This window comes from Oncorhynchus keta, chromosome 4 (assembly GCF_023373465.1).
Source record: "Oncorhynchus keta strain PuntledgeMale-10-30-2019 chromosome 4, Oket_V2, whole genome shotgun sequence".
NCBI lineage: Eukaryota > Metazoa > Chordata > Actinopteri > Salmoniformes > Salmonidae > Oncorhynchus > Oncorhynchus keta.
Window position 1 is genome coordinate 31,675,672 of NC_068424.1, and position 15,936 is coordinate 31,691,607.

General features: G+C 44.3%; 1 protein-coding gene across 4 annotated transcripts in view; it reads left to right on the forward strand.

Moving 5' to 3' along the window:
- Window positions 1-2,859: 2,859 nt before the first annotated feature.
- Window positions 2,860-15,936, forward strand: part of cacnb2a (calcium channel, voltage-dependent, beta 2a) — a 122,967-nt gene continuing 109,890 nt past the window's right edge. For 2 of the 4 annotated variants that reach the window (XM_052505910.1, XM_052505919.1), the window contains exons 1-2: window positions 2,860-3,393; window positions 5,557-5,649. In XM_052505910.1, coding sequence (XP_052361870.1) covers window positions 3,316-3,393; window positions 5,557-5,649 — 171 coding nt within the window. In that variant the 5' untranslated portion in view covers window positions 2,860-3,315. The remainder of the gene's footprint in view (window positions 3,394-5,556; window positions 5,650-15,936) is intronic. The other 2 variants (XM_052505909.1, XM_052505916.1) reach the window with 2 other exon arrangements.

A 15,936-nucleotide genomic window follows, 5' to 3' on the forward strand; every position in this document is an offset into this window, starting at 1 on the left:
GGCAATGATGAATAATAAAGGCACCGAGTTTTGTCCTACCAACAACCAACAACATACTGCTAGAGGGGGCGTTTGGGGACGGTTTACAGGAGGTATCAGTCATTTTGCCCATGACAAAGGCAACTGTCATTGTGTATTAGAAAACGTTTTAGTGGTGACATTTGGCTTTGACAGGAATAGGATTCCTGGTGATGAAGCATGAAAAGACAGATAGAGTGAAGATAAATCATATATGTTTTACATTCTATCTCCCAGCTTCTTAATAGCTTCTACCCCCAAGCAATAAGACTGCTGAACAGATAATCAAATGGCTACTCAGACTATTTGTATTGACACACCCCTTTTTTACTCCGCTGCTACTCGCTGTTTATTATGTATGCATAGTCACTTTACCCCTACCTGCATGTACATACGGTATTACATCAATTACCTTGACTAACCTGTACCCGCGCACATTGACTAGGTACTGGCATCCCCTGTATATCCTCGTTATTGTTATTTTATTGTTGCTCTTTTATTTTTTAACTTTAGTTTATTTTGTAAATATTTTCGTAACTCTTTTTCATAAAACTACATTGTTGGTTAAAGGCTTGTAAAGTAAGCATTTCACGTCTACACCTGTCGTATATGGCGTATGTGACAAATACAATTTTATTTGTGTGTTTGTGTGTGTGCAGTGAGCGAATTATATTGTGGCATTCGTGGGGGGTTGGGGGTCCCTTGTTTCACAGGACTTTTTATTTGTGCACAAAACATTTTTTATGGGCCTAATAGTGAAGCAGTATTTTAATGGTAAAAATGTATTACTTTTTAATGTGGCATGAACACAACCAGTCATGATGTTTTCATTTTATTGTCAAACAAATAACTTAAAATGGTAGGCTACCTGCGCATGAGGATACCTGCGCACTCCAATAATTCCAGCATCCAAAGAGTGCACTATGCACCAGCAATTTGGGACCCAGTCGAGATACAATGTTGCAAGTTCACTATGGAGAGCTTAAGACAGACAGAGAGCAAGGCTGACAGGTAGCATGGCTGCCTCGACCCACGACTTACAGAGCAGGGAGAGCTGTGACACACTGATCCCTTAAAGCGCCAATCCCGATTTGACAACATCCGGTGAAATTGCAGAGCGCCAAATTCAAACTACAGAATTATCAATATTCAACATTCACGAAAATATAAGTGTAATACATCAAAATAAAGCCTTCTTGTTAATCCAGCCGCTGTGTCATATTTCAAAAAGGCTTTATGGCGAAAGCACACCATGCGATTATCTGAGGAAATTCCTTCCTAAATATCCCCGAAATGTCCATTTATTTGGCGCATTTGATTCGAAATACACCCTTTCCAACTCGCCTAACATGACTACAAACTATCTAATAAGTTACCTGTAACCTTGGTCCAAACATTTCAAACAATGTTCCTAATCCAACCTCAGGTATCCTAAAATGTAAATAATCAATCAAATTTAAGACGGGATAATCTGTTTCCAATACCGAAGAAAAATAACACGGAGCACGCTCCTGTTCACGCGCAACAACAGACTAGGGACCTTCAGATTGACACGTACAAAGAACAGCACTACTTCTTCATTTCTCAAATGAAAAACATTGACCAATTTCTAAAGACTGTTGACACCTAGTGGAAGCCATAGGAACTGCAAACAGGTTCCACATAAAATAGGGTTTCCCATAGAAAATCTTTTGGAAAATCCTATGACCTCAGTTTTTTTCCCCCTGGATGGTTTGTCCTCGGGATTTCACCTGCCAAATCAGTAATTTTATCAGTTTTTTTAACAGTTGTAGAAACTTTAGATCATTTTCTATCCAAATCTACCAATTATATGCATATCCTAGCTTCGGGGCCTGAGTAACAGGCAGTTTACTTTGGGCACGCTTTTCATCAGGACTTCAAAATACTGCCCCCTAGCCTTAAGAAGTTTTAATGCATTATTTGCTCGATTTGATTGGTTCGCTTAAATATTTTTTTTCACAAGGGTTGAGACCTTTTGTTGTTTGTATTTGAAAACCGTTGTAATGGAAGAGAGCTGCGCTCAGGTTCTGTGTGTGGCTGTGCATGTAGGCGTTTGAGGGAGAAAGACACAAGAGCCAACCAGTAAAAGCCCAGCCCCCTTCATTATTGACTCATTATGCCAACATCAAAGAGCCATTACAGCCATTCCAGACTCTGAAGTCCGGAGGAATTTGATAGTTAGGTGTTAGCCAAACTAGCAGACAGATGGAGTAGAGAGATCAATTCAATTGAAAGGTTTAAATCGTGACATAGTGGTGGGAGTGTTTGTTTAATTTGGAATAAGCTTTTATTTTCATATTTAACACTGTAGCAGTGCAAAAAATTCGAGCCACCCCCCACCAATGTTGGACTTTTGTTGCATTTAGGGGAGCTAATGTCTCATTCCCTGGCCCCCATAATTTGCACATTGTGGCGTGTAAATGTGCTATAGTGCAAAGACAGTAGCATGTCCTTTTAAGTAAGGCTATTTATTGCGAAACATAAACATTTAATGTGTTTTTATCCAAAACAACTCTTACTGTGAAATGAGTCAATCACAAACTAACCTCATCCTCAGGACAATTGTGCATGAGTGGGAAGTGTCTAGTGAACGAGCTTTACTAGGCTACAAACAATTATCAGCGTGCGACGCTTTTAGATTTTCCCATTTCCATTATGTTCGAACCCCATCATAAAAGTAACTATTATTTTACAAAATAAAGTTCAAATCATTGTAAGTGTTAACTCGAGCAACCAGAATTAGTATAGATGTCCCTTGCTTGAGACAACGCTTGCACCTGTGCATTTGCTCGATAGAGCAACTCTAACCAGTTGAGTGCGAACGTGGGGGAAGGCTGACAGTGAATGAACGTGGGAGTGAGGGCCAGATACTCGCTAAGTGACTGAGCTGTCCAATGACATGCAGTCGTATTCTTTCTTTCTTTTTCACCTAAAGGGAGGAAACAAGCCCATTAGAAAAACGTTTTTTTTGTGTGTTTTTTTAATTTTGTATTTTTACCGCAAACTGCTCCTCCCTTCCTAAGTCTTCCCGGTTGTGGTCTGACTCAAACTTCAAGACTGCATGGCAGAGTGGGCTGAGGAAAATGGCCTAGTCACTTTAACTCCTCCGTCGCAAAATTCTCTTACACGCAACTATTTGTATTCATTGGGACGTAAAGTCGTGTCAAACAAAAATGTCTGCTCTAAATTTTGAAGAGAGCGGGAGTCACGCTTGACCACCGACCCTTGAACAAGTTGATTGTCTATCTCAACGATCGATCGACGGTTGGATGTCAAATGGTCCATAATAACTTGCAAAAGACGCACTCACTTTTGGACAGACATATGGATTCGCTCGAAAACCCTGGGCTACAAGTATGTACAGTTGCAACATTTTATAATGTCTATGTCTATGTCGCACGCGTATAAGTAATACATAACTTGTCATTTATGAAGTTATCCAACAAAAAAATAGATGCAAATACCTCATTTTCCAATACCATCTTGGCTTGACGCCAAATGTAACGAATTAGTCAACCATGACCAAAACGTTGGAGGAGCCCGCGTTATGCCAGGTAGTATAGCCTACCTTTTGGATAATAAGGACGAATATTCTTGTAAAAAGTGAAACAACTAGGCTACTATTGTTTCAGGTGTGTTACATAGTTATAGCTGTCATTCGTTTGAAGACAATTGAATTGCAGCAGCCTGATTATTTCACCTGGTGATCCTAGCCAACTGGTTTATTGGGCAAAACGTTTCTTACGTTTATGCATCAGTAAATATTTGTATATTTTTTTGGCATGGCCAGTCCAGTACGTTATTAGCCTTGGGGGTTGGATATGAAATCCACACAGTTAAAATGGGGTTTGCTTTGATGTGATTAAGAAAATATTTAGATGGTCTCTTGACCAGTGGTTCAGTAAGATGTCTGAATCATTTGACATTACAGGATTCAGTAATAGAGAGCAATAGTCAAATGTGTCGTTTCGTAGGCATTAACTCCACCGTGACTCGTTGGCCAAAGCCTATGGGGAAATGAATGATAAAATAAAATAAAACGGTTTTTGGATTAACTCTGAAAATAAGGTCTGTGGTTAACACAGGCGTCGGGGCTCTTATACGTTTTCTTTTCTGATATAACGTCATCAGCTAACGTCACTTTTTGTGAATTTTGAAGCATTTATGTAAATCAAAACAAGAACATAAAGCACATAAAGGCTATATAATTCATAGAGGTCATGTTAACTGACTGATAGGATCTCAGTTCTTATTTTTGGCATTCCTATAATGGCTGAACAAACCAGAGGAAACTCATTTCCATTTTTTTGTACTACAAACTGGCAAGCGCTACACTCTTAGAAAAAAATGTTATTAAAAGAGTTATTTGGCTGGCTCCATAGGATAACTCTTTTTGGTTCCAGGTCGAATCCTTTTTAGTTCCATGTAGAACCTGCGGTACAAATGGTTCTATATGAACCCAAAAGGGTTCTACCTGCAACCAAAAGGGTTTTTACCTGCACCCAAAAAAAGGGTTCTTCAGAGGGTTCTCCAAAGGGCAGTATATAATAGCCTTGGTTTTGAACAACTAAAAAGAGCAGATTGCAATTATGATAAGTACTGGATGTTGTACTATTTCCACTTGCCAATCTGTTTATGAATGTAGTGAATTCATAATGAATGATCAATGACAACTAGGCTGCTCTAATAAAACAGATATAGCACATATATGCACCAGAAATGACATTCAACGTTGTCTAACGTCACTGCATATTGAGTGCCTGCACCAAAATGGGTGTTTTAGAGTAAATAGACTATAGACATAATAACATTTGAATTGGTTTGATTTGGATTTGGTTTCTAAGTAACCAACAGAATAGCTTTCTTTTTATATTCATAATTTACATGTCCTGGGGGAATGTGTTGGAATAAAAGCAGATTTGGTGTTTTGTCAGTTGCTACTAGCAACATAGCACTTCAGCCCTGTAGTGCAGTTTCCCGAGGTGTAGCCTATTATGATCACAGACTGTATATCAACTATTGATCATATGAGCCCCGTGCAATAATGTCCATTGTTTTTATTTTCAAATGACTTGAAAACTAACTTCAGTGCCACCAGAATCTTTTCCCATAGTAATACACTCATTGTTTCCCCTATATTCCCCGCCACTCTTCCCCCCCCCCAAATAAAATATTTAAAATAACATATATTTTTATTTTCTACAATTTCTAAAATTTCTGCTGACACACGCTTTTAAGATCAGAGTGACAAGTTACAACAACTTACACGTAGGAAGAGAACATAATTACATGTTCATGCATTTTGGAGTTGGAAAACCTTCTTAGAGTCAGTCGTTCAACAAAACAACATCTCCTGGGAAGACACCCCCACCTGCTACGACCCACATAAGATGTCATACGCCTCATACCCCATTTGTCAACACGTCATACATACCCTTTGTTATCCAGGTTTTAGTGTTACCTGCTGATAATGGTCTTTGAAAAAAGAATAATTCTGCTTTCTCCCCTTTACTGAAGTCACATGGAAAAGGAGCACGGAGGAAAGGCCGATTCAAAGGATCAGATGGAAGCACCTCTTCAGATACAACAACCAACAGCTTTGTGCGACAGGTAAGGGGAACAAGCACGCAGCGTTTAGGTTACACTAAAAGGTACTTATCACCTCAGTATCTTGGAAGGTCTGTGGATTTTCTGTACAGCCAGTGATCCCAGTGGTTGGCAGTGAGAATCTGATTTAGGAAGTGCGGGTGGGAGTGTGAAAGTAGTACCCTTTTCTGACTTTGAATGCGTCGGCGAGGGGCATTAGGTCACTATAATGGTATGAATGTGATGATATCTCCAGGCGTTCTGTATGCGCTAGAATATCTGGCCACCGGACACTTACGACATCACCTCTGCACTGGATGCTTACAGCATATAATTAGAATGTTCTACGTCTATGGTTTACAGTACATAGCCAGTAAAGTTCATACTGGCGTAAGAGTGAAAACAGCCAAGTCATTGATATAAATCATTGCATGTTGCAACGAAAGCCCCTTTGGTAAACAGTGCTTGGGCACAGTATGTTAACGATCTCTGTGAACTGCCGGCACCGGTGGCCCTGTAGCTCTGCACTCAGTGGCTTGAGTGTGGCTGGCGAGACTGTGGCCTATTATAAAAGCAGACCCTCTGAGGTATACGGTGTGTACGTGAAGCACTCGCGGCGTCTAGTTTTTGTTGGAGCAGCGGACCTGCGGGCGACCGACAGGGAGAGTGAGGACGGGTTAAGGATGGGCTCCTCGGCAGAGCTGTTTCTTCCTTTTTTGGAGGAGACACAGATCGCCTCCTCTTTAGCAGAGCAGCGGTGAAACCAGAGTGGGATCAGAACAATATGGCACGTTGTGGAATTGCCGTCTGCTTTCTCTCAGGCACAGAGAAGGTGTTTGAGTTGAGGCTAAGGGGAGCTCACATTTGCTTTCACCGTGTGTTTATACGATCAGTGAAGAGTTGCTGTGTGGATTAGGGTGGTGGTGAGGGTCTTCTCAGCAGTGATATGTCATGGCTCCCCTCCTTCCCCTCAACCCCCCCCCTCCCACTGGGTATGCCAACAGACTCATTAGGCCGACCACCTCTGACTGACTGTCGTCATCCTCTACAACGCTCTCAGTCTTCGTGACCAAACTCAATTAGACTGAGCGCGACTACAGTAACTTACATCTGAGACACGACACTGCGGGAGACACGCCGAGACATGAGCGGGAAGTTAGGACAGGGAAGGAGCGTCAAGTAGAGGGGAGAGAGAGAAAGGGAAAGAAAAAGGGAGCGAGGGGGAACATATGAGGGTCAGACAAGCAACCACAGTACGTCTGAGACACAACCCTGCTGAGAGAGATACCCAGACATGATGTAGGATGTGAGAGAGAAAGTAGAGAGAGAAAGAAAATGAGAGAGAGGGGAAAGGTTGGTCAGACTGGCAAAGCTAAGCGCAGATATAGTATCCCCTTTTAGATGTTTGCTGGAAGAGGACTGCAGGAATAGCAGCCCTTTCAGGAACTCTGCTAGGAACTAAAGTAACTACACTGCTTTTTGAATTGTTTTATCATAACAGCGGGTTAAGCTGACCTTCTTTCCCTTCCCCCTCTCCCTCTCCATCTTGTTGGACATGATTATTTTCACTTCTCACACAAGTATGAGGCTGTGGTGTCTAAAACTTTAAACTAACACACAGTGGGAACTGGGTTTCAAAACATGTTTCGCTGCCTATTCGTCAAGCTGTCAAGCTCCTTTTCATTTTCTCCGGACATGTTTTTCTTGTCTCATTGTATAATCTTCCCTCTTTGTTATCAGAGCTCTCACCATGCTCAGACTCAAATGTACACATCACCAAAAGAGATATCTTTTGAAAACTATAATACTAGTTCAGGTACATTTTGTGATGATTTTATGTTACTTTCCTTGAAATGATCTACAAAACTTTTTTTTATCAAGCTTTTCATTGTGAGTCTCGCCTATTCCTTCCGAATGCTCATATCGCACGTTGTTTGAGTGCCTTCCACTCTTCTCCCATCTCCCCAACACCACACCTGTTGGCACGGTGACTCAATCCCAGTATTCATGTGGGCGAGTTTTCAGAGTGTTCAGAGGCTCATCGGGGTTACTGTACGCCCGATCCATTACACCTCTCATCTCTCTGTCCTGCAGTCAAACTGCTACGTAGAGAATGGTCTTACACAGAGAGAGGGCAGACAGAGACAGGGGACGAGAGAAGAGGAATAGAGACGGAGAAATAAAGAGAGAGAGATAGAGGGAAAGAGGAAAAGAAATAGAGAAGTGCCCTGTGACTCTTACTGCCCGTGGGGTTTACGGTAGGATGGAGGAGGTTAAGAGCAGTGGTGGTCCGGACCACTCAGTCAGCAACCAGTGGGAGTAGTGGTGGTGCGGTCACTCCAACGCTGCAAGAAGATGGAGTAATCTCTAAAGGACTACGACTGCGTCATGGACTCCATAAATAATGTTGAACCGAGCTGAATGTCATTGAGGGGATGGTAACTGATACTGTATAATTGCAGGGATAAAAGCTTGAAGGGCACTGCAGTCTAATTTGTTTAAGATTTTAGGCCCTCTGTCCAAAATGGAATCGTTCCCAGGTTACGTCCCAAATGCCACCCTATTCCCTATGTAGTGCACTACTCTTTACCAGAGCCCATGAAAAGTAGTGCACTATATAATAATTTTGGTGCGATTTGGGATGTATACACAGTGCTGCCAAACCCTTTGTAGGATTTATCAGATTACCATGCATCTCCTGAGGCCTTATCTAAGTGCTCTGGACATTTATTAATAGTATAACAGGAGAATAGAATGAGATGCATCCAAACAGCCATAAATGTACACGTTTTTAATGCCCAACATCCACTGCTGGAGTTTTAGTTATGTGATTTCTGTGGCAGGTCTTTGCATTGACTGATGAGGTATTTTACACCAGCCTGGCTATACAGCATCTGCCATTTCTCAAACTCTGGTTTACATAAGAATTATGTAATATCTCCTGCTGCTGCTTCCCACTCTCTGCTGTGTTTATGTGAAAGGTCTCACTTGGCTTCCCACTCTCTCTTCCTCTCACTCTCTCGCCCACCTCCTCTCTCTCTCTCCCTCTCACTCTCTCTCCCCGTTTCTCACTCACTCACTTTCTCTCTCTCACACACTCACGTTCTCTCACTCACACACTCACGTTCTCTCACTCACACACTCACATTCTCTCACTCACACACTCACTTTCTCTCACTCACACACTCACTTTCTCTCACTCACACACTCACTTTCTCTCACTCACATTCTCTCACACACTCACATTCTCTCACTCACACACTCACTTTCTCTCACACTCTCACTTTCTCTCACTCACATTCTCACATTCTCTCACTCACTTTCTCTATCTCATACTCTCACTTTCTCTCACTCACATTCTCTCACTCACACACTCACTTTCTCTCTCTCACACAATCACTTTCTCTCACTCACATTCTCTCACTCACACACTCACTTTATCTCATTCACACACTCACTTTCTCTCACTCACTTTCTCTCTCTCACACTCACTCACACACTCACTTTCTCTCACTCACACACTCACTTTCTCTCACTCACACACTCATTTTCTCTCACTCACACACTCACATTCTCTCACTCACACACTTACTTTCTCTCACTCACACACTCACATTCTCTCTCTCACTCACACACTCACTTTCTCTCTCACACACTCACGTTCTCTCACTCACACGCTCTTTCTCTCTCTCTCGCTTGCTCTCCCCTCTCTCTCTCTCTCTCTCTCTCTCTCTCTCTCTCTCTCTCTCTCTCTCTCTCTCTCTCTCTCTCTCTCTCTCTCTCTCTCTCTCTCTCTCTCTCTCTCTCTCTCTCTCTCTCTCTCTCTCTCTCTCTCTCTCTAACTCTCTCACGCTCTCTCTCTCTCTCCCCCCTCTCTCACTCTCACTCTCTCGCTCTCTCTCTCACTCTCTCTCTCTCTCTCTCTCTCTCTCTCTCTCTCTCTCTCTCTCTCTCTCTCTCTCTCTCTCTCTCTCTCTCTCTCTCTCTCTCTCTCTCTCTCTCTCTCTCTCTCTCTCTCTCTCTCTCTCTCTCTCTCTCTCTCTCTCTCTATCTATCTTTCTCTCTCATAATGCCATTTGGGACACTGACTCTCCATAGGGATAGGGGTAGAGGTAGTGGTGGTGTGGTGTTTGAAAGAAAGGGTGTGGTGGGGTCTGCAGGGGCAGGAAACCCCCTTTTCATTCTCTTGATTAGAGACTTTTTATTTTCATCCGCAAATGATGTTTTCTCACGTTAATGGAGGGACGGGGTTACGTAAGCAAGTTATTGGCTGTGCCACCTATCAAATCTGGCAACCGCAGGGGTTATGTAACTGATACTACGGACACAGACAGGATATGGAGTAACCTAGTTGCCTCTGTTCAGGCCACTGACAACCTTATAGACCTGAGTCCTGCAGACATTTTTAAGGACGCCCCAATATGTGGAGAGGATGTGGCTCTGTTCAATGTTTCCAACAGTGCATGTTTTCTGTCATCTATGAGCCATAGGCTGGCAACTGAATCAAGCATTATGCTTGTTGTTGGCTACATATGCAATGCTCATAATTTGTAAGAATAATAGAATAACCATTCATGTTAAATGGACTTGAATACTAGATGAATGGTTTGGACCTATGGGGTGGCTACTGTAAGGCAGTTGGTTTATGGTGGCGCATCACTTGTCTCCTCTGTTTGAGCTAGTGGCACAGAATAGCAAGACTGCCATCTGGTGGTAAGAAATGAAGAGGCACTTCCCTATCATGAATATGAGCTACTGCATTGTCAATCAGTGTTGGCATGCATGTCCTTGGAGTTGAAGTTATGTGAATGTGAATAGGTACTAACCTATAGGACTCAAAATGAAAAGAGAAAAGGTTTTGCTTCTGTTGTAGTGTTGTAATAGATTGTTTTTATGTTAATAGAATACTCATTCAAGCCCACGAACTGCATGGAATCACATTATGTCCCAAACAGTTGTTCATCCTTTTAGGGTAATATATCCAGGAGTGACCTTGTCTTGTTTACCTGAGGGGAAAATGTAAGATGGATGCCTGTATAATCTCCTCCATTCCCCTGTCCTGTCAGGAGGAGAAGCATTAGAAAGCAGTGCCCTCTGTTACGAGCAGGGCAGTCTTTGTCTTCAGGCACCCACTCTCTTAGGATGGCTCCCAAATGGCACCCTATTCCCTATATAGTGCACTATTTTGGACCAGAGCCCAATGGGTCCCGTCTCAAAAGTAGTGCACTGTGTAGAGAATATGGTGCCATTTTGGATGCGCACTCAGTGATTAAATGAGAACGTCTGCAGGACAGACAGTGGGGCTGAGACCTGCCAAGTCGCTTTGTACTTTCCTCAGGGGAATAGACAATGATATCATTGTATCTAAATCCTCTGTGTTGTTTTTGTTTTTTTGTCACTGTGAATCATTACTTTACATTTCTGATAAATAGTGGTGTGTTGGTATTATCATTAAACCTTAAAGTTTTGATACATTACAGGAGACCTAAAGTAGTGTAGTATAGTCTACTTTAGAGGTCGACAGATTAATCAGCATGGCCGATTTAATTAGGGCCGATTTCAAGTTTTCATAACAATCGGTAATCGGCCCTTTTGGACGCCGATTATGGACGATTACATTGCAATCCACGAGGAAACTGTGTGGCAGGCTGACCACCTGTTACACCAGTGCAGCATCAAAAGGACCTTGTGGCTGCAAGGAGCCAAGGTAAGTTGCTAGCTAGCATTACACTTAAACTTTACATTACACTTAAAAAAACAATCAATCTTCACATAATCACAAGTTAACTACACGTGGTTGATGATATTACTTGGTTAACTAGCTTGATATTACTAGGTTAACTAGCTTGATATTACTAGGTTAACTAGCTTGATATTACTTGGTTAACTAGCTTGATGTTACTAGGTTAACTAGCTTGATTACTATTACTAGCTTGATATTACTAGGTTAACTAGCTTGATATTACTTGGTTAACTAGCTTGATATTACTAGGTTATTAACTAGCTTGATATTACTAGGTTAACTAGCTTGATATTACTTGGTTAACTAGCTTGTCACGCCCTGGTCTTAGTATTTTGTGTTTTCTTTATTATTTTGGTTAGGCCAGGGTGTGACATGGGTTTATTATGTGGTGTGTTTTGTCTTGGGGTTTGGGATTGTGGCTTAGTGGGGTTATCTAGTATAGTCTATGGCTGTCTGGAGTGGTTCTCAGAGGCAGGTGTTTATCGTTGTCTCTGATTGGGAACCATATTTAGGCAGCCATATTCTTTGAGTGTTTCGTGGGTGATTGTTCCTGTCTCTGTGTTAGTTTGCACCAGCATAGGCTGTTTCGTTTTTTCATGTTGTTTGTTTTGTATTATGTTCATGTTTGAGTTTTTCCTTTATTAAAGAACATGAACACCAACTATGCCGCATTTTGGTCCGATCCTTGCTACACCTCCTCTTCAGAGGAGGAGATAGAAGAAAACCGTAACATAGCTTGATATTACTAGGTTAACTAGCTTGATATTACTAGGTTAACTAGCTTGATATTACTAGGTTAACTAGCTTGATATTACTTGGTTAACTAGCTTGATATTACTAGGTTAACTAGCTTGTCCTGCGTTGCATATAATCAAAGTGTCACGTTCTTTCAAAATCAAACCCAGAAGCAGACCAGGACAAGGAGAGTAGGAAGAAGGTGAGTATTTATTTACAAGTGAATGTGAATGGGTAGATATATCCAGGTGGCGTAGCGGGCAGCGGTAGTGAGTTGATGGGAGTAAATAGGTGGATCCAATGGGGTAGCAGAATCCTCCAACGACCAGGCGGGAATGCGGTAAATGATCCGGGTGAGTAACTGAAGACAGAACAAACGAAGGTAAGTTTAAGGCAAGCAATACGTAAAAAACAACAAAACAAATTCTATCCAACTTGAGGCTGATACGATGGCACAACATACTGTTCATGGCTAACGATCCGGCAGGGAATGGATGTCAGGTCAGAGCTTTTGAAGGGGAGAGGTGATGATCAGGACAGGTGTGCAGATTACTGATGGGATAAAGGTGCGGGTGAACATCGATCCCCCAACAAGCTAATTCGCCCGGCAACCAGACAGGGTGCGTTCCAGGACACCGGAAACACACTCCAGAACAGAAACACAGGCAAACACAGACTCAGGAAGCGGGATTCGTGACAGTACCCCCCAACCGACGAACGCCACCGGGCGGACTACCTGGAGCGCCAGGGTGGAGGCGGTAGAAGTCACGAAGCAGGTCGTCATCAAGGATCTGACGCCGAGGAATCCAACTCCTCTCCTCTGGACCATATCCTTCCCAGTCCACGAGATATTGGAAACCTCGACCCCGCCGTCTGGAATCCATTATGCGGCGCACCGTGTAGGCAGGACCACCTCCGATCATCCGAGGAGGAGGAGGACGAGGAGGAGGGGGCAACAGAGGACTGAGGAGAACCGGCTTGAGGCAGGAGACATGAAAGATGGGGTGTACTCGAAGCGTTGCCGGAAATTTGAGTCGGACCACAACAGGGTTAATGATTCTCTCCACCACAAACGGACCAATGAACTTTGGTGACAGTTTCCTCGACTCAGTCCGTAGAGGAAGATCCCGTGTAGCCAACCAAACCTTATCTCCGATGGTATAAGCGGGAGCAGGAATACGGCGACGATTCGCCTGGATCTGATACCGGTCAGAAACTCTAAGGAGGACCTTCCTGGCCCGATGCCAGGTCCGGTGGCAACGACGAATGTGGGCCTGGACAGAAGGAACCGAAAGATCCCTCTCCTGATAAGGAAACAAGGGAGGTTGGTATCCGTACAGGCATTGGAAGGGGGACATCCCAGTGGCAGATGAAGGAAGGGTATTATGGGCATACTCGACCCAGGGTAATTGAGATGACCAAGAGGTGGGATCAGAGGAGACAAGACAACGCAGCGTGGACTCCATCTTCTGGTTGGCTCTCTCCGCCTGACCATTAGATTGTGGGTGAAATCCAGAAGTGAGACTGACTGTAGCTCCAATGGCCAAACAGAAGGATCTCCAGACAGCAGAGGTAAACTGAGGACCACGGTCAGAAACAATGTCACTGGGCAATCCGTGGACCCTGAAAACCTCCCTAACCAGGATCTCGGACGTCTCCGTGGCAGATGGAAGCTTGGAGAGAGGGACAAAATGAGCAAACTTGCTGAATCTGTCCACAATTGTCAGAATGACCGTGTTCCCAACAGAATTGGGCAATCCCGTGACAAAATCCAGGGCCAGATGCGACCAAGGTCGCCGAGGAATAGGTAGGGGGTGAAGAAGCCCAGAGCTGGGCCGATTGGTACTTTTGTTCTGAGCACAAACAGGACATGCGCCAACAAACCTCCGGGTATCTTCTCCCATGGCAGGCCACCAAAATTGTCTGCGCAGTAGCGCCATAGTCCGAGCAACGCCAGGGTGACAAGCTATCTTGCTAGCGTGGGACCACTGAAGAACAGCAGAACGGACCGACTCAGGCACGAACAACCGACCGGGTGGACCGTTACCGGGGCCGGGCTGCGTCCGAAGGGCCACCATCACATCCTCCTCAATCTTCCATGTAACGGCTCCCACGACAAGGTTCTGGGGAAGAATCATCTCAGTCTTGGCCCCACTCTCATCCGTCTTGGAGAACATCCGGGACAAGGCGTCCGCTTTGCCGTTCTTCGACCCAGGTCGGAACGTCAGGGGAAATTGAAGCGTCCAAAAAACAAAGCCCACTTGGCCTGACGGGAGTTGAGACGTTTAGCCGATTGCACGTAAGCCAGATTCTTGTGGTCAGTCCAGACCACAAACGGTTGCTCCGCTGCCTCCAACCAGTGACGCCACTCCTCCAAGGCAAGCTTCACAGCGAGAAGCTCCCGGTTACCCACATCGTAGTTTCTCTCAGCTGGTGAAAGACGACAAGAGTAGAAGGCGCAGGGATGGAGTTTAGCGTCAGTGGAGCTACGCTGGGACAGGATGGCGCTCACCCCCACATCAGACGCGTCCACCTCAACAACAAACTGACGGGAAGTGTCAGGTTGAGAGAGAATCGGCGCGTTGGTGAATCGGCTCTTCAAGTTCAGAAATGCTCGGTCTGCCTCAGGAGTCCAACAGAAAATTCTGGTGCAAGACGTCAGAGCAGTTAAAGGGGCGGCCACCGGGCTGTAATCACGGATAAACCTCCGATAGAAGTTCGCAAATCCCAGGAATCTCTGGAGCTGCAATCTCGTACCGGGCCGGGCCCAATCCCGAACCGCCCGAACCTTCTCTTGGTCCATCTTGATCTCACCCCTGGAGATGATGTACCTGAGGAAGGATGTAGTGTGGGCGTGAAAATCACACTTCTCTGCCTTCACAAACAGACGGTTCTCCAATAACCGCTGCAGGACCTGCTTAACATGCTGGATGTGGCTGGAAAGCTCCTTGGAGAAAATCAGGATGTCATCCAGGTAAACGAACACAAACAGACCGATCATATCCCTCAGCACGTCATTCACCAAACTTTGGAACACTGCTGGAGCGTTGGAAAGTCCAAACGGCATCACCTGGTACTCAAAATGTCCCATAGGTGTATTGAATCCAGTCAACCACTCGTCCCCCTCTTTGATCCGAACCAGATGATACGCATTGCTTAGATCAAGTTTCGTAAACACAGTAGCACCCTGTAAAGAATCGAAAGCGGAGCTCATTAAGGGCAAGGGGTACTTGTTCTTGACCGTAATATCATTCAACCCCCGATAATCAATACACGGTCGAAGAGAGCCATCCTTCTTACTCACAAAAAAAAATCCAGCTCCCAGGGGTGATGACGAGGGACGAATGAGACCTGCAGCAAGAGACTCCTTTATGTAGGTCTCCAGGGCTTCCCGCTCAGGTCGAGAAATACTGTATAACCGTCCCTTGGGAAAGGCAGCTCCAGGGAACAGCTTAATTGTACAATCATAAGGTCAATCACAAGGTCAGTGGGGAGGAAGTGACTGAGCTTTCTGCTTACTGAACACCTCACCCAACTCGTGATATGTTTCAGGAACCAGGGACAAATCAGGAGGAGCAGACTCACTGACCCGACTGGGGACAGCATGAGAACAGGCAGTCCTGAGGCAGTTAGCATGGCACTCAATGCTCCAACTAGTTACCTTACCATTCACCCAAACGAACGAAGGATTGTGTTCTCTTAGCCAGGCGTATCCAAGAACCAGAGGAACATGGGGGGAAGGCAAAATGAAAAAAGAAATAACCTCTGAATGATTCCCCGACAACAACATCTTAACCGGTTCAGTCCTCATAGTGATCCGTGCCAGACTACTG